Source organism: Coloeus monedula, assembly GCF_965178545.1.
Source record: "Coloeus monedula genome assembly, chromosome: 20".
NCBI classification, from domain to species: Eukaryota; Metazoa; Chordata; class Aves; order Passeriformes; family Corvidae; genus Coloeus; species Coloeus monedula.
Window position 1 is genome coordinate 8,145,064 of NC_138800.1, and position 27,487 is coordinate 8,172,550.

General features: G+C 51.8%; 2 protein-coding genes across 4 annotated transcripts in view; both read left to right on the plus strand.

Moving 5' to 3' along the window:
• The first annotated feature begins 1,947 nt into the window (after positions 1 to 1,947).
• On the plus strand, positions 1,948 to 7,872 carry RFLNB (refilin B). Its single transcript, XM_082294949.1, has 3 exons — positions 1,948 to 2,204; positions 3,631 to 3,740; positions 4,997 to 7,872. Exons 1-3 carry the CDS (start codon positions 2,001 to 2,003, stop codon positions 5,325 to 5,327), a joined length of 645 nt encoding a protein of 214 aa, XP_082151075.1. The 5' UTR covers positions 1,948 to 2,000; the 3' UTR covers positions 5,328 to 7,872.
• A 7,243-nt stretch (positions 7,873 to 15,115) lies between these two features.
• Positions 15,116 to 27,487, plus strand: part of RPH3AL (rabphilin 3A like (without C2 domains)) — a 34,853-nt gene continuing 22,481 nt past the window's right edge. For 2 of the 3 annotated variants that reach the window (XM_082294390.1, XM_082294392.1), the window contains exons 1-4: positions 15,116 to 15,152; positions 21,884 to 21,994; positions 23,193 to 23,336; positions 24,872 to 25,001. In XM_082294390.1, the coding sequence (XP_082150516.1) occupies positions 21,918 to 21,994; positions 23,193 to 23,336; positions 24,872 to 25,001 (351 nt within the window). In that variant the 5' untranslated portion in view covers positions 15,116 to 15,152; positions 21,884 to 21,917. Of the gene's footprint in view, positions 15,153 to 17,962; positions 18,082 to 21,883; positions 21,995 to 23,192; positions 23,337 to 24,871; positions 25,002 to 27,487 lie in introns of those variants that run through there. The other variant, XM_082294391.1, reaches the window with a different exon arrangement.

Below are 27,487 nucleotides of genomic sequence, written 5' to 3' on the forward strand. Positions count from 1 at the left end.
TGCCCTGTTCTGCCTGTGTGTGGGCAGTTAAAGAGTAAATAATGTGGGCAAACAGGCAGGGGAAGAGATTTCCAATGCCATCAGGGATGGCAGAGGTTGGTACGGTTTGAGAGACTTAAAGCCAGTCAGACTTTGCGAGAGGGCAGAGTACACGTCCTGAGAAGCAGAGCCCCTGTACACAGTGACTCGATAGTATTTGAGTTATTGAGCAGTTAAAATTCTGGTTAAACACTTCCTTTTCATCCTGGCAGGCACGTTTGCAGGTCTGGATGTTGGTGCTGCAGGAGACCCTCGGGTGGGCTGCAAAGCCCAGAAACGAGAGCTTGGAAGGGCACAAAAAATTTATCCTTTGTGTCAAGCCATGCCAGAATAGGAGGTTTTTTGCTAGTAAATAAGGAGCAGGAAGATTTCCAGAAGCCTGTGGGGCTCTCCTTCTCCCAGGCACTGAGATCCCTCTCACTTGGACCCTGATCCCCATGGGAGTGGCTGTGGGAGCACCCACGGCCCTCGGAGGTGACTGCTGGGATGTGCCACAAGTTCCCTCCTCCTAAATTGCACTTTGTGGGTTGTTGGCAGCGTGGGTTTTCACCCAGGAGCTGCACAGCAGTTCTGAAATGATGATTGTGTTCATCTGGAAACTGCTCCAGTGCCTTCCAAGGCATCTGATTTCATAAAGGGTTTTTATGGGAGATTTTGGAGTGAGGAGTGATCAGCTTTCCTATTGCTTGCAGAGACCAGCATCTCTTTTTGGGGGGGGATACACTTAAATCAAAAGGAAGAAAACACCTGTCCAGCACATTTGCTCAGACCCCAAAGATTTCAGTCAAAATTCTTAATGTTCTTTTTCTTTCCATCTGCATTTTTCAGCAAAGACAAACAGCCTCATAGTATTTCTTCAAAGGAATGTAAATTCCTTGAGGAAGTCTCCGGAGTTCCCAGCACCGCATAGCTGCAAACCACAGACGCCTACGGCTGAAAGTTCTGCTCTGCTTTTAATTTTGGGGCAGGGAAGGAATTTTTTTCAGAGGTTTGGGTTCACTTGTGCTGGGCCCGTCAGCCCAGACTGCTGCTTTCTGTGCAGGGGAGTGTTGACTTTGGCCGGCTGCAGAGTTGCTTTCCCTCCACAAGAGTATTCCCCCACCGAATCTGATGACATGGCGCAATTATTTCATTAGGATTTTCCAAAAAAGGTTCCCTCGGTCTCCTGTAGTGCTAGAAAGACCTTTTCCTTCTGTTCTCTTGTGTCGGCTTCAGCAGCTTTGCCTGAAAACTGCAATTAGGGGCGGCAGCTTTGCTGCCTGAGTCCGAATGCTCGGGAGTGGGGAGGGAAAAAGAGCAGCCTGGAGGGAAAACTTGGGCGGCTTAACGCGGCTGCCAAAATCCCTGCTATTGGGGAAAGCACCACTGGAGGTGGAGGCAGCCCACCAGGATCTGGCAGCTCTTTCAGTGCTCCCCAAAATCTCTGCTGGCAGCGCATTGGGATGGTGCACTGTGGGTTGGACCAGGGATGCTGGAGGGCAGCTCGTCGCGGCTGGTTTCACAGAATCCCAAAATCATTTATGTTGGAAAAGACCTCCGAGATCATCGAGTCCACCCCGGGGCCGATCCCCACCTTGTCAACCAGACCAGAGCACTGAGTGCCGCGTCCGGTCTGTCTTTAACCAGGGACGGTGACTCCGCCACCTTCCAGTGCCTAACCCCACGCGGCTGCGGTCGGGCTGGGATGCAGGACAGGGGCTACGGGGATGGGGTCACCGGGAGGACAGGGACACCGGGAAGACGGCGAGAACCGGGACGACAGGGAGTGCCCGGAGGACAGGGACAATAGCGGGACGGCGACACCGGAGGGATACAGGGACACCGGTGGGACACGGGCCGGGACACGCCCCGCCCCTGGCGTGGCCCCTCCCCGGCTCCGCGGCCGCCCCGCCCGCCGCCGCCGCCCGGGCGCAGGGAGCGCAGCGCGGGCAGGGGCCGGGGCAGGCGGCGGCGGCTCGGCCATGGTGGGGCGGCTCAGCCTGCGGGAGGTGCCCGACCTCCCGGACATGAGGAAGCGAGGCGACTCCGGCCTCGACAGCCCCGACTCCGGGCTGCCCCCCAGCCCCGGCCCGGCCCCGCCGCCCTGGCTGCTCTCCTCGGGCAGCCCCGACCGCGCCGCCGCCAACGGGCTCCCGGAGCCCGAGCCGCCCGCGCCCTCCGCCGCGGTGAGTACCGGCCCCTCCCTGCTGCCCGGGGCCGCCGGCACCCTCCGGCACCCTCCGGCACCCTCCGGGACCGCGGGACCGGCAGCTCCGCTCAGCCGCTGCCCGGCCCGGTGCCGCCGCGGCAGGTGCGGGGCCCCGGAGGAGCCGCTGCCCTTCGGACCCCGCCGTGCCGCAGCAACCGGGACCCCGCACCGGCGGCCCCGGGCGTCCCGCGGGGAAAGGAGGGTGGAAACAAACCCGCAGGGGTGACCGGGGCTGGCCGGCGTGGGAATGGGTTGGAACAGCCGCCCGCCTTTTCCCTCCGTTGTAACCGAGCCCTCGGCCGCTGTCGCGTCCCGGAACGGGTCTGCGCCGGGAGGGAAGGATCCCGCCGGGAACCGGGCCGGCCGGGGCTTTTTACAAAGCTCTGGGGTCGACTCTTGTTGCAAGGGAAGCTCCTCTCCCTCCTGCCCCAGGTCGGGGCTGGGACGGCATCGCAGCACGTCTTTGGAAATCCCTGCGGAAAGGGAACTCCCGTTATTCCGGAGCGACCCGGAGTAGTAACTTTATTCTGCATAAACAATGGTTTCGGTTAGTTTGGTTTTTCACCAAATAGTTTTTGTATGTTGAGCTGGTGGTACAAATACTTTGGAGACTTCAGATTTAGAGGAAAAATCCACTTTCTACAGGGGTGCTGCTGTGAAATTGGAAAAAGCCACAGGAGGGAAAGATGCTCACAACCCCCTAGCCCCTCGAGAGTAAGCACACGTGCAGAGCTGGCTTCAAAAACACACACGGCTTGGATTCCATCCCTTCAGGGCTGCTTTGGTTTCCTTGGGCTGTGGGATTCGGTGTCAGCTCACGGTGCTGAGTGTCCAGGAGGGGAGCACAGGGGCAGTCCATGAATCACCGCTCAGCGGGAATGAGTTCATCCTTCCCAACAAGTTGTGCGTGAATTAGGTTGGATTTAACGCCTTCCAACAGGAGCCAGGGTGTAGCTGTGGAGCAAGGAGGTGGCTCACAGCGAGGTGCCTGGTGATAATTTCCTGCTGCGATCTGTCTGTGGGTGTATGGGGTGAATCCAGCAAGGAGAGAGCTCTCAGACACCTATAAAATGTTGGTTAGAACTTGAGTGTGGGTTCATCCAGGGAACACTGCACCAAGGGGTTGCATTCCTCTCTCATTTCCCAGAGTAGCTTCTCTGAATTAAGCTCCTGAAGTTAGGACCTTGTCTTCAAAAAATGCCCCTGGCCACCTCTTGGATGCTGTAGTGTGGAGTCAGGCCTGAAGGATGCACCTGTAGCACATCTTGGACTAGCAGATCCTCCTGAACCTCAACAGCTCCATACTGAGGGATAAACAAATCTGTTTTCCTGAGAATGTACTGCATTGTAACATAAAAGTTACAATAAAATGGTAACATAAACCCTTTTGCATTTTTTTGCAGAGTTCCGTGTTCTCTCCCAGCCCCGTTCTTTCCAGCTGCCCTCCAAGACTGTGTCCTTTATCCTTTGGCGAAGGAGTTGAGTTTGACCCTTTACCACCAAAGGAAATAAGGTAAATATGGTGTTACAGTCATCTCGTTTGGAAGGAGTTAGAGGAGTTAGACTGCAAAGGAGCAGTTAGGCCTTATCAGTGCCTGTGAGTCAAGTTAATTTATTTGCAGAGCCATTGTTCACCGCAGCTCTACATTCCTGGACCTGGACATTTGTACGGGCTGAAGGAGTGTTCAGCCTCTTTTAATCCCACCCCTATGGTTGTTTTGTTGGTTATTTTTCCAGGAAGACTTTAATATATTTTACTTTCCTGCTTTTCCTTCCTTGCACTGCTCCAAAACTTTGCCTTTCAACTGATTAACCAGGAGTTAATCATCAGGGAAGAGCTTCAAAGATCTTTTTAGGATGGTTTCATTAAGGGAAAGGAATTTTGCTCTTGCAACCTCATGGTTTTATAATAAGCACTTTCTATCTTAACAGCTGTGGCTGGTTGTGTGAGCTGAAAGAAATGGTAACATTCAGAGGAGTGCATAATTCTTTTTTTTTAATGCTCTGCATCACTTCACAGCCTGTGAATTATTCCTTTGAACACCATGATTTGCAGTAATGAGAAAAGAAGGCTCTCAGTTGATGACTGTGCAATTGGAGGGAGGCTGATAAAATCAAATGGAAGCCTAATGCAGGGGAGGGTAGGGCGAATTATGTCCTGGTGTGGGGAAGGAGCCTGTACTGTGGCTGGAACTGGAGGCAGTTAACTCCTTAGTTAGTGGAGAAGCCAGCACAGAGTTGTCACAGCACGAAGGAGGTGGAAACTTTCTTTTGCAACACAGGCAGGGAGGCTTTGGGTGTGCAAACTGCAGTGTTTTCCTGCCAGCTGAATCTTCAGGAGCTTGTCTTCAGAGAGTGCCCCATGCCAGGGGTGATAGCAGAGCACTCCCATGTGATTCCTGGCAGAGCAAAGCTGAGGAGATAACATGTGCTTCCACGGGCTCGGCGCTCGGAGGAGTTGGGATGTTTGTGTGCCGAGCCTAAACGTGGATCGAGGCCTCTGGGTTTAGGAGTTTGCAGGAGGTTTGTACATTCACAGAGCTCAGGGCTGAGAAGAAGTTTCGGTAGTGCTGGCAGCTGGGCTAAGCGGTGATAATCCTGGGAATGCTGCTAACATAAGGCTCTTTTCTCATCCCGTAAACGTGCAAGACACCAGCAGATGGTTCTGCGTGAGGTGGCAGCTCCAGGCCTGAGGAGCCACCCCGTTACCCGAGAGCTCCTCTTCCCCACAAAGCCCCGAGCAGAGCTCACACCTCCCTTGCGTTGCAGGTACACCTCCTCGGTGAGATACGACTCGGAGAAGCACTTCATCGACGACGTGTACCTGCCCGTGGGCCTGAGCGTGGCCTCGTGCAGCCAGACCATCGTCTGCGTGCCCAACTGCTCGTGGCGCAGCTACAAGGCCGAGGTGCGCTTCGAGCCCCGCCACAGGCCCCGGCGCTTCACCAGCACCACCATCATCTACCCGAAGCACGCCAAGACTGTCTACACCACCACGCTGGACTACAACTGCCGCAAGGCCACGCGCAGGTTCCTCTCCAGCGTGGAGCTGGAAACCTCGGAGTACCTCGGCACCGACTGCGGCCTGGATGGCTGCTGACCGCGGCTGCCCCTCTTGCTCTGATCCACCCCTCGTGTACTGTGCTAACTCCACTTGCTAAAAGCAGGTACAGACCCTCTCTCTCAGCTCCTAACTCCTGCTTTCAAGCGTCAGAACGGGCCCGAGCGCGGTTTTCTGTGGGAACATAACTTAGTAAGGGACTTGTCTCTTCGCCTCTAAAAGCCGTGAGTTCCCTCCCCTTCCCCGCAGCGCAGTAATCAGGTGAAAATAATGGGAAGTGCTTTCCCAGAGGAGAAGTTGACAGGTAAGGAAGAGTGTGGGGTAGTGCCTGGCAGGTGGAGATCCATTTGATGCTTTGTGGGGATGTGCAAAAAATAAGAGCAGTTCACTCTCTTGCAGAGAATCCACCCGTTCGGTTACACGTAGAGCTGTCAAGCATTTCAGTTTAGATCGTGTTATTTCCAGAAGAACCATTCCCTGGAAATTGCTGGAAAAGGCTAACAGAGAAAAATTCTGCATTTAACACATACAAAAATGTTAACATATGGCATTCACGTCTTGTGTGAAGGTGTAAATTGGGAAGAAGAGGGGTTCTGAGCAGAGCAGGAGATGAACTGTTTGTGCAGCTCCAGGCAGCAGAGAAAGGATCGTGTGATTCCAGTTCTTCGGGTGATGAGAAATCCTCTGTGCTCACACCACCTGTGTTCTGTGTGACACACGAGTGTTTCTGTGCCTGCAGTGCAGCTTGTAACAGAGAATACCAGGCCAGAAATTATCCCATTGTTGTCGGAAAGTCGGATCTTGGTGATTTGGAGGTGGAAAACCACAAGTGCCTTGTTTTTACCCACACTGACTGTGTGCATTAAGGGAGCTGTAACGAAAGCAAGGTTCAGATAAAGTGCTGGACAGAAGGATCCAGAATGGCAAAGGAGGTGCTGGATTGGGTGTGAGACACCGTTGTGGTGGGGTTGGGAGGAGGGAAATGGTAGCAAAGGACAGCAGGCAGGTTTTTAGCTCTGCTTCCCTGCTGAGCTTGTCATGGCAAAATCCGTGTCCTTGGGATCAGGGATGTCACTGGGATGGGGCAGCCTCTGCCTGTCTGCAGGCTGCTGAAAAACCTCTCATGAGTGCATGATGAGTTTGGGGACCAAAGGGAATAGCTCCAGATACTATGAAAGTCTGTCTGGATGTTACGTGAGTTCGTTTATCGTGTGCCTTGATGAAAATAAGACAGAGGTTTCCTTCTTTTCCCAGATTATTTTTTCCTGTGTTGACAGAGTGCAGTGTGGAGAGCATCTGCTTTGGGGAGCGTGGGTTGTGCTGGTTTTTTGTGTGGTGTAGTCTCTCAGAAACACCTGATAGACCTGTCTTAGCTGGACACAGCTTTTCCATGTATTCCAAAACTCCTCCGAGGTGTGAGTGTGCAAAACCAGTCCTGGAGCAGCTTTTAAAGAGGACTTGGCAATGCACAGCCCCAGGGGTGAGTTTTGTCAGTGGCAACCTCGGGAGCCTGTTCTTGAGCTGTGCTTTAATGTGTGTTTGTGCAAGTATGATGGATGGTGTGGAAGTGTATCCCAGGGAACTGAAAGGAGTTGGGAGACGAAGAGTGCAGCAGGAAGGAAGCCTTGAGTCTGTATGGTTTGGAGTTTTGTTGTTGCTGTTGTTAGGGGTTTTTACTTATTTATTAGCTCAGAATAGAACATCCTTCACCTTTGGTACTTGCCTCAGAAAGGCAGCTCCTGAAACAATCCCAGGATGAGAGAGAACATGGTCAGGCAGGCAGCGCTCTGGAGTTAAGAGCAACGCAGTGTCACCTTTAAACATCTTGGTCTCAGGCTGCAAGACTGGGGAGATGTATCTTAAATGTGATGCAATCCTGCCCTAACTGCTGCCCCAGGATGTCCTTGTGGTGTAACAGAAGGCCCAGCTCACCCCACAGCCCGTGGGCTTTCACACTCTCCTCTGTGGGATGGGATTGCTCCATCCCTCGCTCCCCGCACCTCGCTCCTGAAGCAGCTGGTGCTGGCCACTGTTGGACACAGGATTCTGGGAGAACACGGACCCTGGATCACTCCCACAAATGCTCTCCCAGTGAATCCACTTGGAACAGATCTAAGAGGATTGAAGTTGTAGCCATTAGTCGTTCCTAGAAGCAAAACAACCCACAAAATACCCCTCACGCTCTGGTTTTAGGATAAAGCACCTGATTTTTGTAAAGCAAGCAAACTTAATGTGTACCTCTTAAGAATATTTTAATTGGTAGAGATACCGTTTAAATTATTTATGTTCCAACATTTGCAAAGCTCTGATTAGCTCTGTGCAAGTGTTCTGGTGTCTGTGATGTTTCCCACCCCCCTCCTTCTGATTTTCAATTTGTCTTTTACTTATTGGTAATAAATGATCTGAAAACCATCCTGCAGGGAAGTCTCTTTATTTCTCATTCAAAGCTTTTCAGTGTTTATTGTGGTAGTTACTTAGAAATGAGTACATAATATTTCCTGCCAATCCCAGCTCCCCTCCTTTGTCTTCTATTTGTTGTTTACATATTCTAGGAGGGTGTTTCCTATATAAAATTGTCTATATTAAAAACCAAACCAACACCAAATGTTGTGGCTTTGTCAGTTTAGTAAGACATTGAAAAAGTGCTCTGGAGACAGCTGAAAATCCTCTCCATAATGTGTTTGAGTCGTTCATCTGGTATAGTTTTATTTTTAAAGAGAGTTTCTGGTATGGATTTCAGCATATCCTACAAGTGAAGAACTAATCCCTTTCAAATAGAACATGTATTTAACCAGGCAGGAATTTATTTTTAAAATGTAGATGCTTAAATGCTGCATTAGTAAACACAGCATAAATGTAAGACTGGAGTGTGTTATGCATTAAACTTTATAAAACCAAACTAGATGATTATAAGCTATTGTGTCAAGAGAAATGCTGTGGTGTTTTTCTGGATGCTTAATCTGTTCTTTTAACCTTTCCACATTTGCAGGCGTGCTGATTTTGTTAGCAACTCTGGCAGAGCAGGAGTGGATGTAATTGAACATCAGTTAATTAATTCCTAATGGGATTTTTTTGCTTACTTTTTATTGTTCATCTGGTTATGTGCTTGTGGAAGCTCTAGAGTTGCGTGTAATGACATTATTGGGGTCTGGGGAGCCGTGGAGCTGCTCCAAAGCCGCTGCTTCCTGCAAAAGGCTCTGAGAGCTTTTGGGTATCCTGGAGTTTTGAAGTATTAAACAGGAGAAAAGCCAAATGTAAGCATCAATTCTGTGTAAAAGGGTCTATTTGAAGAGCCATTAAGAAAAAAACTTTAAAAATCAGCACAGTGTCTTTCAGGAGAGTTCAGGGAGACTTTCAGATGTCACTTAACTTTCAAATGTTTCCTTTAGTGAGGGCTGAGCTGTTTTCCTTAAGTATTTCCATGACACTTGGTATGAAAAACATTCTTTCACTATAAAATTTGGAGGGGAGTACAAGGCTGTTCAATGTGATTTTTAATTCATGTTGGCCCAATGAGCTTCTAATTAGTACCTGCCCTTCCAAGGAAACCCCGTTGTTCTGGATGTGCTGTTTCCCTCTCACGTGTGCTTATCCAGAATGTCACATCTGAGGGTCTGAGACAATGAAATTTCGTAACAAAATAAAACATTCAACCTAACAGTTGGATCAAAAGCCAGGAGGTGAGGGTTGGATTCCCATCCTGACTTTGCAGCTCGCTCAGTTTCAAGGAAGGTAAGTCCCTGTGCCTGGAAATCATTTCAGCCTCCAAACAAGGTCTGGTCCTTCATCTGCTCACAAATCTGCAATGTACAGTGTGAATACCTGGAAAGGTCAGGAGTATTATTTGGAAATAAACCAACAGCAGTAATTAGGAATATTAGGAATACTCCAGGACAGACACACAGTGTGGCACTTCTAATTGTTGATGCAGTCCGAGTTGCATCCATATTTTAACATGGTTTTTAAAATATAAGTGCTCTGTCCTCCACACAGACACAGACAGTGAGTAACCACTGCTAAGCTACAGAAATTGTTGGGATTTTGGGTGACACCCCTGGTGCAGCTCAGAGGCTCCTTCAGCATTCACTTCATGCTTTGCTCTTCCAGAAAATGGAAGGAATCTTCTTTAAATGCTGCTGCCATGGAGGGGTGGGGGATGCCTGGCAGCTGGGCAGTGTTCCTGGATATACAATTCATACCTTTTCCTCCTGTTCACCCTATAAACACGCAGCCTTTCGTCCTCTGCCACAGGATCCTCCAGAACCCCATCCCACCGAAGGCTTTGGCTCAGCTGAGCACAGAGACCTTCCTCTGCTCCACTAGAACCCAAAATGCTGCAGGTTGATGCTACAGCCTTGTTTATTTTTGCATCTTCCTGATTCTCCTCTGCAGTGTTTTGGGCTGAGTCAGGGTTCCTCCCAGGAGCTGGGATTTGAAGCGCTGGAGGGCAGTGGGCCCGCTGCTTTCTGCTTTTGTGGTGCTGGTTTTCTGTTAAAATGATAAATGCTGTTAGCAAAAAGGTGAGTGGTGCCTCTGAGGCTTTCCTGCTTATTTCATAAACCAAAAATGAAATGAGGCAACTGCTTGCTGTGCCTTAGTAAAAAGCCCAAATCTACAGGAAAAATAGTAATGGCCAAAAAATCTGATTTTTAAGTAGGAAATACCTATTTTTCCGATTGGCCAACACAGGGATTGTCACAGCTGTAAAATGTATTTATTGAGGCTGTTAATGCATTAATAGCACTTCTGCACTGGCATCAGGTTTACCGTGTTTGCCTGACTCAATTAAAGCAGGAAATTGATTCTGAGTTGTTGGGGATTTTTTAAAAGCCGTTATCCATTAATACAGCGAGCCACGTGATTTTAATTCTTTTTAATAGTAGGATTTCTGGAAACTTTCAGGCATCTTTTATACTGAGAAACCGGAGATGAATGGAATTTTTCCTTTACACAGAAGATTTTTGGAAATAACCCTTCCCTTTTCTGTAGCTTTACCAACCACTTACCCCCCCGATAGATCAGCGCTGTGACCCACACCTGTGGGAGCGTGAATATTTAAATATCAATATGAAATATTTACAGCATCCTAAATCCCCGGCAGTTCATGGAATTCTCTACTCCCTGGCAGGTGCCTTATGCCTCCTACTGCTTATTCGCTGTAGTTACATGCGCTCCATCTCCGGGATGCATTTGTAGCTGTGCAGGAAAATCTGTGTATGAACAGGGCTTAGGGGAAGGTTTTAAAGCACCATCGGTGGTTTCCTGGGAAGAGTTGGTTTTTCTCACCTGCCCTCGTGCTGGTGATGGTGGCACTCCTGCGTGGTGGCTTCTTCCTGCGTGGTGGCTTCGTGCCAGGTGCTGGTGCTGGAGGGGATCCCGGGTCCCGCCGCCTCCTGCCCACATCCCTCTCCTGCCCAAGGAGAATGGCGCTGGAACGGCCTCCCCGAGCTGCCACCGAGCCTGGCAGGGAGCAGGGGAAGGAAATTCAGCAGCCCCGGCATGGCCTCCCCCCTGTCTGGGACCCCTCTCCATCTTCCTTTGTCCCTTCCCTCTCCATCTCCCCCCCAACCCCTTTCCTCCTTCCTCACCTTCTCCCTCCACCTCTCCTTCCTCCAGCCTTTTCCCCTCCATCCCAGCGCCTTCCCTCCGCCCTTCCCTCCCCGCAGCTCCGGCGAGATCTCCAGGGCAGCGGTGGCACAGGGACAAGCCCGGACTGGCCTCTTTGTCACCGGCTGCTGCGGGTGGCCTGTCCCCTGTCCCCTGTCCCTTGTCCCCTGTCCCCTGTCCCCTGTCCCCTGTCCCTTGTCCTCTGTCCTTTGTCCCAGGCAGTGCAGCCCCGAGGTGCCGCGGGGTTTGCAGGGGAAGCACCAAACCCCAAATCATCGCAGGGAGAGCAGCTCCCACCCCTTCCTAACACCTCAGCCCTGTAAATCAAGGTGCTGAGGGAAACCTCTCTCCCTTCCTTCCCCTTTCCCAGTTTGCCTTTTCCTTTCCCTCCCTCTCCACCTTTACTCCCACCAGAGTCATGAGAGCACAGTTTCTGAGGCAGCAACATCTCTCCTGAGGTTTTTGGGGCTGGTGCAGCCCTGCCTTTGCTGCTGGGTGTTGGTGGGAAGTGCTGTAAGACCCTCACAGTGAGGGAGATCAGCACATCTCCTCCAGAGGTGAAATTCATTCCTCAGAACTCCAGGAACAGCTGCTGAAGCAACGTTCCTCTTCCTCCCTGGGATTAACATGTGGTTTAATCCTTTTTGGGTGTTTTCTTCTCCTCCCCGCCTGCTTCGTTTCTCCTGATCTGTTCAGATGTGGTGCTGGTGGTGGCACTGGGACAGGTGATGGTGGCATCAGACTCCTGCTCCTGCCACCGATGGTCTCATTCCCAGGCAGCAGCAGCAGCAGCAGCAGCAGCAGCAGCAGCAGCAGCAGCAGCAGCAGCAGCAGGGGCTGGCAGTGATGGTGATCACTGATGCTGGACAGCAGCCAGAAGGTCCCCAAAGCCTGCCTGTGGATAAAAGGGATGGTGACACGGGGCAAAAGACAAGGAAAACGGCGGCAGCAGTGATGAGGTGTAAATAATTCATCCAGACTGGGAAGGGAGAGTGGTGTTTTTGGAGAGCAGCTGAGGGAAGGGGATTACTTGTTGCTAATGACAAGTGGTGGTTGTTGTTAATTTTATTATGATAAAATCTGACTCGCCAGCCAAAATTAGAGCCCAGTGGGAGCTGCTGGCCTGAGCTGCCTGTGAAGAAAATCATCTCCTGACAGCTTTTCCCTGGAATGCCAGGACAGATAGGACCAATGTTCTCCTGCTTAACTGCCCTTTCTGCTGCTGCAGAAGGCTGGCACTTGGGGTGCCCCTGGCAGCAATTATGTTATTCTTGAAGGGCATCATCCCCAGGCAAATCCTGGTGCACTTGTTGACTTTGAATGCAACTACACTGAGAATTTCCTCTAAACTTTCCAATTTATTCCCAAATGTGCATCATTTTCCCATGCCACAGAAGCACAGAAGGTGTGTATAGATCTACACACAGGCTTGTGAAACGGTGTTGTGTGTGCTGCAGGCTCAATGGGAACAAGGAAAGGAGAGTTAGACCTGAGCCTTGCCCATGCAAGCAAAACGTGGATCAGAACTGGGAATTTTCCTTTAAAACAGATTTAAAAAGCAGCAGATTTTGCTATGAAGCATCAATATTCTTCCAGCGTTTGCTTTGTCTTGTACATCCTTGAGCAGGTGTGCTCTGTAAACAAGACCTTTTTTGGTTTAGATTAGGGACAGAATCATTGACCTTTTTATTAAGGAAAGGTAATTAGAGGGACGAACACAAATTGAATCAGAGGATTGCAATCAGAGCACCAGCTTGGAGAAAAGCCCTGTGCCTCCTGCTGTGAATTGTGAAGCAGCTGAACCGAGCTGGGGCAGTCAGGGAGATGGGGAAGCAGTGCCAGCTCCTTGCCAGTTGTCAGCCTGTTTTCCTGGGGAATGGTCGTTCAGAGACAAAGATCCAGCCAGTTTGGCCACCTGGTGCTTAAAATAGCTCATAATGAGCATTATTATTGAGTATTTACACTTTAATTGTCCACCTGAAGCCCTCATGCAAATGCTGGGCAGACTGTGACAATCCTCACCCGAAGGAGGCTGTGGTTCACCAGGGGTGAGAGCCAAGCTGTGGGAAGCAGCTCCAGCAGTGCCACACCTCAGCTCTGATCAGCGAACAGGAGCCCGGACCCTGCTCACCAGCCCAGCGTCCAAACTGGGAATCGCTTCCTGGAGCACTCCAGGGCTGTTCCAGCTTGGGTCATTCTGCTGTACAACAAAGCTGCTTCTAATCACTTGTGGTTCCTCTGCAGGACACCCCAGCCACGAGCTGAACCTCTCCAAAAAGCTGCTCTTTATTTTCCATTCCTTGAGGAACGTCCCAGCCTGAGGTGACACAGGAGAGGTTCCCTGCGTGCTGGGCTGGGAGGAGAAGGGATCAGCTCAGGGCACCCACGGTGCCCCGGTCAGCAGCACGGGTGAGCCTGCAGGAGGAGGTTGTTATCCCTTATTGTCCTTGTCACGGGGATATTTAAAATCTCTGGCAGCTGCGATCTGGTGAATAATTCAGTGAAACCCATCATCGATAAAAGAGAGTCTTTGAAGGGTTCTTTGGGTGGAACTGGAAGTGCCTGCCTTCTGAGAAACGAGTCTATTAAAAACCGACTTGGTGCTTTTGAAGATAAAACCCATATTTAGCCTTTAAAAATTTTTAATGTAATGTCATATTTATTCTCCGTAGCACCCAGCTACCAAGGCCCAGCCTTGCAGGCAGACTCTGAAGCATCTGTGTGGGGACCCTGACAAGCAAATTCAACAGCAGGATGGATGCAGGCTCTGAGATGTGTGTCATTTCCCTGCCAGCACAGCTGGTTAAATAAGGTCATTTATCTTTTTCCTGAAGTTGGCTGAACCGTGTGTTTAATTTATTTATATTATTGACTGTGTGGAAGAACTACCCTGGTGTGAAATGTCATCATCAAGTGCTGTCTTCCACAGAACTGCGGGCTCTGCGTTCATGCAAAATGCATCCTCTGATGTATTTTTCAGCAGTTGCCTGAACCAAAAAGAAAAATATGTGCTAAGACTTGAACTTGATTCACGTGGAAGGTGGCTGAGGGTCCCTCAGCTTATCCTGAGGGCTGGTGGATGTGTGGAGGTGAAAGGGTTTACAGAGGCTCCAGATTTCTCAAGAGCAGACTCTGAACAGGCAGTGGAGACACAATTTATTTTCTCTTCCGTTCTCTTTTCCCTCTCTCTCTTTTCCCCCATCCCTTCCTGTCACACGGCAAATTTACTCACAGCATCAGCCGGACATTTAGACAGTAATGAGCCCAAATTCCTGTGTTCTGGGACAAAGGAATAATTATGTTCCTGTGAATTGCTGTTGACTCACCAGAGGATCCCTTCACAAAACCAAACTGTGCTGCTGTTACCAGCAAATGTCTGTTACTGGAATTGCTCAGCAGATTTGGGCTCAGTTTTAGCAGGTCTGAGCTCCCCGTGGTTGTCCCAGGCCTGGCACGTGGCCTTGTTTTGTTCTTGGTGTGAACATTTTTTTAAACCCCTGCAAATTGTTGGGGTTGGGATTTTGTTTGTTTGTTTCTTGTGTGGATTTTGGGTTTGTTTTTGGTGTTTTTTCTTTGCTTTGGGGTTTTTGTTTGAGGTTTTTTTTTTTGGTTGTTGGAGGGTTTGTTTTGTTTGTGTGGGTGTGTGGTTTGTTTGGTTGGGTTGTTTGTTTCATTTCTGTTTCAGGTGGGTTCTTCTGTCGTTATTATTTTGGGAAACTTTTTGTCTGGTCTTTCTGGGGTTGTTTTGGTATCACCTTTCCTTGTTTATAGTTGGGTGTATTTTTCCTGTGGGTTCTTACTCTGTTTTGGGATGCACATCTGGCAGTACCCACCACCCAGAAAAGGTCCTGCACATCTGGCTGTGCCCACATCCCCGTTAGCCTTTCCTAGAGCACATCTTGCTATGCCCACAGCCCCGTTCTGCTCTTGGCCAACATCTGGCAGCGCTTGGAACTCCACAGAGGTCCCGGTGCACATCTGGTGGTGCCCGCATCCCCTCCAGCCTCTCCCAGCGCACATCTGGCGGTGCCCGCATCCCCTCTAGCCTCTCCCAGCGCACATCTGGCGGTGCCCGCATCCCCCCCAGCCTCTCCCAGCGCACATCTGGCGGTGCCCAGCGCCGCTCGGGGCCGCTCGGTGGCCAGCAGGGGACGCGCGGAGGGCGGGCGGGGGCGGGCGCAGGTGCGGCTCCGTTTCCGCCTCGTCCCGCCGGGGCAGCGGCTCCGCGGAGCGGCCGCGACTGAGGCCGGAGCGCAGGTGGGTGCGAGGGGCAGCGGCTCGGCTTTGCTCGGCTGAGCTGAGCCTAACTCGGCTCGGCTTGGGGCGCTCCGGGCGGAGTTGGAGCTGAGTTTCAGCGCTCGGCGCGCACCGGCTGTCGGGCACCTGTAGGAAAAGCGCCGTGCCCGGGATCCGTGGGTTCTGGGAATGGGGAGCAGCTTGGAGGGGCCCGGGGCACCCACAGCCGGGGCTCCAGGGCTGGGAGAGTTCCCGGAAAGGCTGCGGAGAGCGCTCCGGGAGCAGCTGGGTGATCGCCGGGATGTGTCCTGGGAGCCTGCGCTGGGCTCCTCAAGGGAATGAACTGTAAGGGGCAAAGATGTGGAGGGAAACCAGGCGGAGATGGGAGGTGAAAGCCATGTGGGAAAGTTACCAGCCACGTCCTGCTTTTGGGAGCTGCTGTTGGGCTTGCGCGGGTTGTGAGGTGGGGGAAGCCACGTGCATTCCGTGGAAGATGGCGTGTCCTGATTTTTGGGCGCTCTGGGATGATGGGTGTTGTATGTGCGGGTAACAACGTCATGCTCTGCCCACCCTCGGGGTTTTTGGGGTGCTGCAGGTTGGCTCAGGTGCTCTCCAGCACCTGGTCAAAGTCCACGGCTTTCGTTCTGCTCATAGCAACGATGACCAGGGCGATAAAAACCTTGGAGTGGCCACGGTTGTGGTGTTGTTCAAAGGATGCCTAAAACCAGTATTATGCCTTGAGGATGCTGAGAAAAGTTATTCCATCTTCCAGATGTGCTGGCAGGCCTGTGGCTCAGAGGAGAGGGAATTTTTGGCGAGGCCTGGCTGCTCAGCAGAGCTTCTCCACTGGCCACGAGCTGTTCTTTTCCTGGTTCACCCGAGGTTACCCGTGAAACTCCCTGGCACGTGGCTCTTCTGCAGGGGATTCCTTGACAAACGCTGGCCTGTGCTCAGCATTTCCCTCTGTCCGATTCTTTCTAAGAAACCTGATGCTTCTCTGGAGGCTGGGAGATGCCACACGCCAGCCTCGGGCCTCCCGAGCTTTTTAGCATATCAGAATAATGAAATGAGTTTCTCTAATTGGCCATTTAGATGCTAATTTGCTTCTCCCAGGCCTATGCCAGATCAACCTGCCCCGGAACGCGAGTCAGAGAGAGCCTGCTGTCTTCATGAATTATTCACTTTGCATAACGCACCTGCCTGGCTGGGGATCAGGAGGAAATGGGTCCAAAGTCTGATAAATAAAGATACACCTTGGCAGGTGGAACAGTGCTGGCTTTCCTCCCCAGCATCAAGGGGTGCTGGGAGGCTGCTTTGCTTTGGCAAAACCTGTTTTTTTTTCACAACTCACCGTATCTCAAGTAGCCACACTAACAAGTGCCTCTCGTCAATAAAGGATTGTTGGTGCTGGATGTCGGCTTCCCTGCAGAGCTGATTTTATCTTCCCTCTCACAGGACTGGCGTGGATCTCCAGGGCATTGTATTTTAAAAGCTCTTTATAAATTCCTTCTTAAAAGCAGTTTGGCTTCTTATTGCTGCTGCTGGGATTGGGAAGCAGCTCTGGTGGGTAGGAAACTTCCTGGTTTTCCCCCCAAACCTCATCATCACACAGTTCTTTGCCAGCTTGGCCTTACACCATGAGGACACCTCCCAGCTGGTGTTTAATTTGGGCTGGGCCAACCAGAATGAGGATCTGAATGAGGTTGTCCCCATTTTGCTGGCTTAGACTGAGCTTTCATGGGGGGACAGACTGGGGAAAGTCTGTCTGATTGAGTCCTTAAGCTGCTGTCCCAAAGCTTTGTGGTGTTTGCTTGGATGACGTGTTTTGGCTCGGGCTGCAGAGCTGCAAGTCAAGCCTGATCACAGTGGCTTCCCTGTGTCTCTTGGCTCCCCATCTGCTGCTGAGGGTTCATAAGGAATGGCAAAAGGCTGCTCCTCAGCCGTGCCCAGGTGTCTCTCTGCCTGGCAGAGGTGCTGGGGATCTCCTGGCTCTGCTGTGCTCGTGCTTGCTGCCTGCTTAGCCCTTATAAAATCATTTTACAGCATGTTATTGGTGCCTCCAGCAGGCTCCCGCTGGAGGGGCTGACGGACTGCTGGATGTGGGTGTGAATGAGCAGTTCAAAGTGGTTTGTGTGTGAGAAGAACTTCTCTGAAGCCCTGATTCAGCCTTGCTCTGGCTCTACTTGGCCAGACCATCAAAGCCAAGTGCGCATTGCTCCTACAGCCCCCAGGGCTTTTCTGCCACTTCAAACCAGCCATGTACTTTGAAATACAGCCGTGGGGCTTTAAAACATGAGGGGGAGAGTGGTGTCTGGAGCAAATAACCTTTCCCTGCTGTGTCTGGGAGGAAAAGGGACCGGCTGGCGGGCTGGGTTAACCTTATCAGTGCCTGCCACTCATTTACCCTCTGTCATGGCAACACGAGCAAACACTCACTCAGTTGCCAAGGTTCCCCAGGGATAATGGGGTCTGGCAGGAGCAGGGAGTGATTACACTGCTTCCTTTGAGGGAGCAGCCACTGGAAGGGAAAAACGGGCCAGCAGGTACCTGGGAATCCTGGGGGAGGTGACGCCCCAGGAGCAGGTGAGGTAATTGCACCGGCACAGCACGGCTTGGGAATTGGGAGCTTGGCTCTAGCTGACTGTTTAGTTTTGATTTTTTTTAAATGAAGTGTTTTTTTAAAAATTGTCTAATTAATTTCCTATGAAAACAAATTAATCTAGGCACAAGCTGCTCAGCTGGAATAACCAGGCAAAGGAAAGCTGACTTTCAGGCCTCCTCATGGGCCTGGGTAGGACGTTTTTGTATTTGCAGGGCTCTGAGGAATTGATGCTTCGTGGGCACCCGTAATGAGCTGGTGCAGGCTGTGCTGTCACTGCATGAGGAGGTTTTTCTGCTGCCATGAGTGCCCCAGTGTCAACCCTTCAGCTTTAAGTTTGATGTAGTCAAGGTAAAGTCAACATGTCTGAGGTGGAGGAGTGGGGAAGGGACTTGGTGTAGTGAGATGATGCTGAAAAAGCAAGCTGGTAAATTCGGGGCAAGAAAAGGTTGAGGCTGTTAAATACAGAGCTGCAGGCTTGGTCAGGCCCTGCATGATCCAGGAATCTCTGGAGGCTGGGAGGGTGATCTGGATAAGCATTGCTGTGTTGTGCTTTGCTCTTACATTCTTCTTTAAGCATCTGCTCTGGCAGCTGGTGAGGTGGCAAGTATGACCTGCTGTGTCTGTGCTCAGTTATTGAGGTACAATACATGATGTCCGTGTTGATGTTCTGCTGAGAAAACCTGGCTTCCTTCTCAGAAATTCTTTGAAGAGCACCATGTCTGAGGGCTGTGTCTGCCTGCCATTGTTCCCTTTGCTCAGGCCCCACTGGAAGGCTTCTCCCTCCCAGACTGAAGTCACGTTCTCAGTTCTGGTTGCCAGAGTACAACTCTTATCGTGGAGACAGCAGAGACAGAGCCACGTCAGAGCTGCAGGCAGGGATGTGCTCGGTTCTGCATCCTCCAGGATGCTCCTGGCCCCACATGAAGGGTTGGCTCTGCAGGGCAGCGCTCCTCCCCCGTGCCAAGGGCAGCCAGGTGGACTCAGATTTAATGAGGTTTTGTTTCACATGACTTCCTCCATCACAGGAAAGGAATGAACAGGTGGAGTGGTTTTAAAGCAGGTCACAGAATATCGATAAGAGCTCCCCTTTGAATTCTGAATTCGGGTAAAATGCAGAATCTTGGAGTGGGAGGTTTTCTTTCTGTGACACTCAGTGCTTGTGCTTTGCTGTCAAACTGTGTGCAGGGCACTTGCAGGTGGGCCAGGAGCTGTGGATTTCTCTTGCTCTCTCACTGGTAGAGACTGGCTGCTTCTACCCCTCAGTAGTTTGTTGAGAGGAGAGGAAGACAGGGAGGGGATGGCTCGGTGCTTACGAGTATTTCTGAGACAGAATGCAGGACTGCACGAGGGGGATGTTTCACCACAGCCCATGGAAATGACTCCCCAGGCTGGCGTGGTGTTGCTGTCTGGGAGTTCCTGGTTTCCCTGTACTGCTTGTCCTGTACTGAGATAAGAGGGAAGATGCTTCACGCCTTCCACTCCTCTGGCGTCATTCCCATGCCCATGAGAGACAGTCCTTTCCCTCCAGTCCTGCTTTTCCCCCAGCAGACTGTGCCCTGCAGTCCCGTTCCTGTTTCCTTCTCCAAGGTGTGTCCCCACCAGGCTTCTTCCAGAGGCAAAGGTGCAAAGCCAGCAGCTCCCATCAGAGCAGACGGCACATCCCGGTGCTGCCGAAAGACAACGCTCCTGTAAATATTTCAGGGAACAATCTCTCTGAAGACTCTTTTGGGATCTGATGGTTCTTCAGGCTGTGCTTTGTTTGCCTTCTCTCTTTGCAGATGCTGCTCAGGGAACGGTGGAGGACAGAAAGCGTATGCTGAGTAACAAGAGGCAAAAGACCATGACATTGCTTGTTTTTGTTCAGTCACGCTGAGCAAAGCTCACTGTGCTGTGAGGCTGGAGAATGCCTCGAAGCATCTCCTGAGAAAAATGCTCAGCTCATGTGCTCTATTCTGACTCGCCTTCAGCTCTGGTAGAGCAGATAAAGCTCTGTTGAGGAGGGGCAGATGCTTCCAGCACAGCTTTTGCCACCCTGAAAGCACAGCTGATGGCAGAGCAAACTCTTCTGCCCTGGCTGTGCTGTGGGGCTCATCTCCAGCTCCAGCTTTTATTCCAAAGACCCCCCAGCCACCACAGGCTGCTTGCCTGGAGCCCTGCGTGGACACAGAGTGTGGGCTGTGCTATTCTTCAGGTGTTCCTGAGTGAGAGGGAGGAATACGTGGTGCAGCTGAAGAGTAATTTAATATATGCATTTGTGTGGGGGGCTACATGTGCATATAATCCTGTAACCACACATCACAGGCTTGGGAAATCTCTGGAAAATCCCAGGTCAGCCATTCTGTGTGAAATTGTAGCTTCTCTCTGCTTCTAACCCAGGCCTGAGGGCGGGAGCCTCTGTGTTCCTTTGCTGTTCATGCCTGATTGCTCCCCGGTGTGTGAAAAGGCTGTAGGATGTGTGTGGGGAAGGTGTTCTCAGTGTTCTCTCCTCGCTTGAGATGGTGAGGCAGATTAAAAGAGCAGGAGGTGTTCTGGGACCGAATGGAAATGCAAATCCAGTGTGTGGCACTGAGCAGAGCGGGGAGAGCAGTCGGTGCCAGGGTTCAAGGATTTCTTTTAGGGACGGTCTCTTTCAAAAGCCGTCACCTTGACTAACGCAGTAAAGGTTTAAAAAATCACGTGTGACACTTCTGTCTGTCCTTCCTTCAGCCCTGTTTCTTGCAGCTTTCCCATCTCCTCCATGCCTCACTTTGCTGAACAGTCAGTGCTGTTCTGAGCCTTCACCCTTTTCACACACATTTCCCCTCTTCCCTCCTGCCTGTTGCAAGCACTGCGTTTTCAGATTCTTCCCCAGAAACTGGATGTTCAGAGAGGAGGGAACTGGTTCCTTGTTTGTAACTCTGGGGGCTGAGGTGGGGTTTGGCAGGAGGGAGCTGTCAGTTCTGTGCCACAGGTCGGCGTTTCTGTGCTGGGGGATGTGTGAGCTCAGCACAGGAGGGAGAGTTTGATGTGTGAGGGGGCCAAGGCCATCAGGCTGTGCCTGGCACAGCAGCACAGAGCTCTGCGTGGCAGCAGCAGATAGCAGGGGTAGGTACAGCCCTGCTGCATGAGCGTGCTGGGGTTTGGGACTGGGAAAAGTGTTTGCTTGGGAACTCCAGCACAGCTGGCAGGTGATACACCCTGCCTGCCGTTGTATCTGACTGCTGGGTGCCAACCAGCATTAAACACGTTATCTCTGCCCAGCAGGTACAGTTTCAAAGCTGGTGAGTGTCTGTGCTGGGGACAAGTATTAATACCTGGAAATTCATGCATTAGGGCTTGTGAGACACTCGCTCTGCTGGAGAGCAAATCCAGCTGGTTAAAAGCTCTCTACATCAAGTCGAGTTTAGCATCCATTGAAATCTTTTGGCTGTACCTGTCCCTGGGTGCTTTCCATTCATCTGAGCTGCTGATAGGACTCAGAACTGCTCAGCTGCGGAGTCTCTTCGGAGGATGTTTCTCCCAGGAGCATCTGGAAGTTGGTTCTTGCTGCCTTTTCTGATCAGTTCAGTGGAATTTTCATTTCACAAGGAATCACTGGCATGACCATGGTGGGGACAGGAGCCACAGCAGATCTGCTGCAAGAGGTGCTGTCTTAAGCATCAGAGAATGCAAACAAGCTGCTATTGTAGGCTGGAGTTATAAATATCAGGCTATTATGGAGGCAGTTTTAATGAAGGAAATGACTTGCCACTATTCATGCTGATTGTCGCGTGGGTTTTTGTTTGTTACCCCATTAAGAGGTTAAAAAAAAGGCAACTGCAGCTTCTTTGTGTCCTTTGGAGTGGCTTTCTCTGTCAGAACTGCAGCGCTGGGGCTCTGGAGGTGGGGAGGCAGAGATTATTCTCACAGACAACGCTTTTCTCTAGTTTGAAATGAAAAATCAGGACTGACAAAGAGTGTCTGGCTTTTTTTTTTTTTTTTTTTTGAGAGTATACCATAAAATCTAAACTTCCAGCCTTGCCTTCAAGGTACTTGGAGGTATTTATTGGCTTGTATTTTATGAGGATGATGATGGTATGTTTTTATCTCTGTCTGTGGGTGAGAGTCTGTGTGCTGGCAGATCACTTCTGTTTGCTTTGCTGCAAGAGTGGCTGCTGTTCGCTTCTTTCAGGTGTGACCCTGCCACCCCTCCCCAGGCTGGGGCCATGGCTGACATGATTTTTGGCAGCGGGACGGGCCCCTGGGTTTGCCCCAACGACCGGCAGCTGGCCCTGCGAGCCAAGTGAGTGCTCCCCACCCTCCTCCTCCTCCTCCTCTTCCACTCTCAGCTCTGCTCTGCCAGCTTTCCTGGTGTCTCTGTGCAGTGCTGGGCTCTTGGCCTCATCCTGCACCCATGGCAGTCCATCCCACAGCCCTCCCCTGGGTGATAGGAAGAGCCTGGAGGCAGCCTCAGATCTCTGTGGCACCCTAAATATAATTGATAGCATCCCCCAGCTGCCAGCGCCCTTTTGTTTTAGGAACTTGTCATTTGATCTCATCTTCCCCTGAAGTTAAAATTACTGCATAACCTAAAGACTAAAAGGGTGGGGATGAGTCAAGCGCTAGAGCTGCATTTTTCTTGGATGCTTTCCTTCCCTGGCAGCGGGGTCTGTGCCACCTCTGCTCTTGCCTGAGCCCCTGGGCTCAGCTGCTGCTGCAGAGGGTTAGAAAACTGGGGAACACCCCATGTTTTGAGGGGGCTGCCTGGCTGGGAGCAGTGCACTCCCCTGGCACTTCCCCAGCCTGCAGAAAGCCTCAGCAAGACAGCTTTGCCCGAGGATGCGTTCTCCTTGCAGCCATAAGTTTATCTAGTGACCTCCAAACCCCTCCTGAATGGTAATTAATTAATTGAGCTGTGAAAGCTCCTGCCTGTCGCCAAGTGAGCCAAGGAGAAACATCAGCTGCTGCTTGTGAGGCACAGAGGGTTTGCTGAAGTCCTCGTGTGAACCTGGGCTGGACCAAGGGAGGATGTTGCCAAATTTGTATTTCTAGGCATGCCCAGCGATTTGTGTGTTTGAACTGAGGGCATTAGGGATGTGGGACCTTCCAGGGAGGAGGGTGCAGGTGATCCCTGTGTTTGGGAGTCTGCTTGGCATTTGTGGTGCCAAGGGTGCCAGCGAGGGTGTCCCCAGGAGAGGCAGCCCAAGGGGCGCTGCTTTTCTTCATGGGCAAACAGGAATGGGGGCTCGGAGTGGGAAAATACAAACTGGAGCAGAAAGGGAGGTGAGAGGGCAAGGAGAGACAGCACAGCACTCGGTGCTGCTGGAAATGTGGTCAGAGAGAGGAGACTCCTGCTTTGGGCTTTAGTCATGGAACTGACTTCCCTGAGGGGACCCTGACGTGGGTCTGTGCTGGGGCAGCTTCGGTCTGTGGGGCAGGGCAGGGGTTTTGTGCTTTCCTTCCTTTCCCAGCTGAGTTCTGCCCTCCACCCCCTCCCACAGGCTCCAGACGGGCTGGTCGGTGCACACATTCCAGACTGAGAAGCAGAGGAAGATGCAGGCTCTGAGCCCGAAGGAGCTTGAGGTCATCCTGGGAGTCATCCGCAAGGCAGAGAGATTGGACATGGTGGAGCAGCAGCGCATCGGGTACGGTCCCGTTCATTGTCCCCTTCCCTCCCAAGGAAAGGTCAGCACAGACAGGAGTGGCTCTCCCAGCTGCCTGAGCTCAGCCTCCATCACTCAGAGCATCCCTTAGGTCAGTGATTTTCCCCTCCCATGCTGCTCGTTTGGAGGTGACGACCAATGGGGAGGATGTCATGTTTTCCCTCTCTCTGAAGTCTTTTCATGCCTTCTTTGAGCCTTGGGGATTGCTGAGGCTGCAGCCCTGACACAGTCCCTGGAAAATGCAGGCAGTGCTGAGGCAGTGGCTCTGGAAGAGGCAGGGAAGGTGCTGGGCTGGTGCACGGGTGGCTCAGGATCACTGCTGGCAGCGCAGTCAGGTTTTCCCTTGTCCGCACCAGGCCCCTGGGATTTTGCCTGGAGCAGAGAATGAGTTTATGTTCTAGTTGGCTGAGCCCTCTGGATGGGGTTTGCTAGCTTGAATTATTTAATTTACAGACAACCTTTTGCTGCTGCAGGTTCCTGTTTGTGCTCAGTCCTGCTGGAGGTCTGGCCTGAGCTGTGTCTGTGATCGTCCTACACTGAGTGCCTTTAAAGCCGAGGAGTTGGGCAGCCCTGCAGCATTTCCAGCAGTGTTTGTGTTCATGAGACAGGAAACCCCTGGGACTCCCAGCCCATGGCCAGCAGGCCCAGCTTCCTGCTTCTCTGCTTCCCTGTGCAGCGCTCATTAGCGAGGGCTAATGAGAAGTGACAGCGATGTTTTTGTGATAAATGGGGGACCCCAGCAGCGGCCAGTGACCCTGAGCTGCAGCAAGTGCTACCCTTGCAGCTCCCATGGTGAAGCATTCTCTGAAATGCCTTTGTTCACTCCCAGGAGTTCTTTTGTGCTGGAGTCCAAGTCGAGGGTCATAAATCCAGTAATGATGGCTGGGTCTGGCTGTGCAGCCTGACCTCCCCACCACGGGCAGTACCTCCTTCAAACAGCCCTTGCTTTGCTCTCGGAATGGGCCCTTCCTGGTGGATGGGACATTAGCACTAATGAGAATGGGATTCATGGATAGCGGGATCGCTTCCTGCTGGTGCTGCTGCTGACAAATGGCCTGGCTGCTGCTGTCCCCCTCTACAGATGGAGGCCTGAAGGTTGCCAAGCAGTGATCTCATGGCAGAGCAACCTTGCTCTGCATGCTCTCCACACCCTGCATCCTAATTGCTTCTCCCGCCTTCCTCCCCTCTCCTAGCCCTGCTGTTGCAGACATTGTGCATGCCTATGTGCTTCCTGTCCTCCAAATGGGCTGTGGAACAGAGCAGGGAGCAGTTACTGGCACTCCTGTGCCATAGCCAGGCTCATTTTGGTCTTTGGACTTCAGTCTGGCCTTCCTGCTTCTGATGGGATGTGGGCATGGCAGTGCCTGCTGTGCTGCTTTCAGGGAGATGGAAAGATGGAGAGGGCTTGGCAGGTTTAACTCCTTTGCCTCCTCCCAGTGCTTTTTGACTTGCCCTGGTCTGAGCACTTAAAGCTTTTCCTGCAGTGCTGTGACTGCTGCTCTGCCTCTTGCCCGCAGGCGCCTGGTGGAGAGGCTGGAGAACATGAGGAAGAACGCGATGGGGAACGGCCTCTCGCAGTGCCTGCTCTGTGGGGAGATGCTGGGGCTGCTGGGCAGCTCCTCTGTCTTCTGCCAGGACTGCAAAAAGGTGAGTTTGGTCACACGTGCCTGTTCCTGGCAGCAGAACTCTCTAGGAAATGCCACCAGGCCCCTTGGAAGCTGGAGAGCTCTGCAGGGTTAACTGATTTTATTCTCATTGCTGCTGTCAGACCATCGAGTTTTCTCTTGCAGCCCGGGGATAGTAAGAGATTCCTCAGGATCCTGAAGTGCCTGAGGTGCACTCGGTGCTGGGATGGGCTGTGGCAGCCCCCTCTGCATCTCCCAGCTGGGGTTTGCAGAGTGGGACAAGGGACAGAAATGTGCAGCCATCAGAGGCAACTCACAACAGAGCCTGTGAGCATTGCTGCTACTCACTGCAAGGTTTGCCCTGAGACCTTCCAAGAGGGCTCAAGTCCATTCTCAAGCTCCAAACCAGTGTAAGTTTTCCAGCCCTGTTCCTCAGGGACTGCCTGTGTTGTGTGCATTGTTGACAGGGAGAGCCCTGCTCTGCCAGCAGCCCAGGGATGACTCCTGCTGCTCTTGGCTCCACAGCCAAGGGGTTAATCTGTATTGCTGTGGAGATGATGATCTCCAAGGCAACCACCTCATCCTGCCTCTGCTGGGAGCCTGGTTTTCCTGCACTTGAAGCCCATCTTCCCCTGGGGAGTCACCTCTGGGAGTTCCTTCATCTCAGCGTGCTGCCTGTGGCGAGGTGAGGGCACCTGCTGGGTGCTGGAGTGTTTCTGACTGAGTAAAACCTGCTGCTTTGCCATGGGCTGGTTCATGCTGGCACCTCTGCCAGTTGGCACTGCTGGCTCTTGTGGGACACAGCTCTCGTGCAGAGCAGGCTGCTGTGAGCTCTGCTGCCGAGCAGGTTCCTCCACTGGAGCCCGTGCACAGAAATCGCTCGAGGGATGCAGGGATGGTGCAGAAGATTCCTTCTAAGGCAGTGCCTGGGAAAGGAAACACAAATCTTGGAGCCCCTGGGTCCTAAACCACGGAGACAGCAGCTTTTAAGGAAGGGGTGTGGAAGGAAGCAGCAGTGGGGAGTGAAAGGTCTGGTTGGAATGAGAGCAGCTCTGAGAGCAGCGTGGTCTCTGTGTGCTGTGGAGAATAAAGGGCTGGTGGCTGGCAGGAGACTCTTGGCTGTTTCCTGTATTTCAGGCATGTGGAATAACAGGATGTGCTCTATTCCTGCCTTCTTCCCGTGGCAGTTCTGTTCCCACCTTGTCAGGAGCCAGCTAAGTCACGTTGCCACGGGGCTTTTATCCAACTTCCTGTGAACCCTGTACACTACTGAGGAGGCAGAGGCTCCTCCAGACACTTCCCAGCCCTGTCCATTTGCAGGAGTGACCCTCAGCTGGTGGCACAGTGTGAGCCTGAGGCACTGGGAGGGCTGTGACCAGAAAACCCCAGAGAAAAGCTGGGGGTTTTTTTCCTTTTTTTAATGTTTATTCCCTTTTTGTCTGGAGTCTGTTGGGCAGTTCAGCAGCATTCACATCCAGGTTGATTTAAGTGAGATCCTGCTTTTCCAGGGTGCATTTTGCAGCTGCTTTCAGACTGGCTGCACTTTTCAGCTCTGTGCCAGCCCAAGGCAATGCTGCCTGGATGCCCTGGGCTTCTCCCCTTCTGCTTTTTAATGTTGTGGAGTGAACTCAGGGAACAGCCATTCCTTCAGCAGAGCACAGAGTGAACTGCTTGTTCCCTCTTGTCCAGGGATATCCATCACTCATGCAGCGCTGTGTGCAATAAGCAATTTGTCAGGGAATTATGGATTTTTAAAGTTCATATTTTTCTGGCAGGCGCTGCTCTGTTACCGTGTCATTGCAGCCCATTTAATTCAATAACAGGAATTTGTAATGATGCACCTGAAACGCAGCAAAGAATTTACCTTCAGCAAGTCCCTTCTGCTGAGCTGAGGTCCTGCATTTCTGATGGGTCTTCTGAGTGCCACTTCCTGCTTTAAAGAGAATGCTTTTGGTATTAGTTTTTATTCTCTGGGAAATAAAGGCTTTGTGGCAAGACAAAGGTGCGTTCGAAGCCAGATGTGTTAACAACAGCAGCAGTGAGACAAAGCCCAGCGTGCCATTTACCATGCAGAGGGGATTGATGTCATGTGAAAAAGGTGAAGGATGAGTGGGAGAAAGAAGTGCTTTGTTTTGTGTATAATGAGAAATGGGGCTGCATTTAACGCCCTTGATTTTTATGTCTGCTTCCGAGGGGTTGTGAGCGATGCTCAATTTCCCAGCGACTCTGTGGAGAAGGGGAGGAGGAAAACGCTGTTTTAATGTTGGGATGCTTCAGAATTCATGGCTGGGAGTAAAATCGGTTGGGAACTTCCACTAGAGGGAGCGTTTGAATGTGCTATCCGTGTGGGGATTGGGATCTTGGAGGGTATTTCAGGCTGAGCTGCTCCCTCAGGTTTTGGGTTGGGGGAGGGAGAGTTTGGGGTCGTTTAGGTGGTGCCTGTAATTGAGTCTGCAAATCCCCCTTGGCTTGGGGAGCACCATGTTGAGGGTTGATGCACCAGACCCA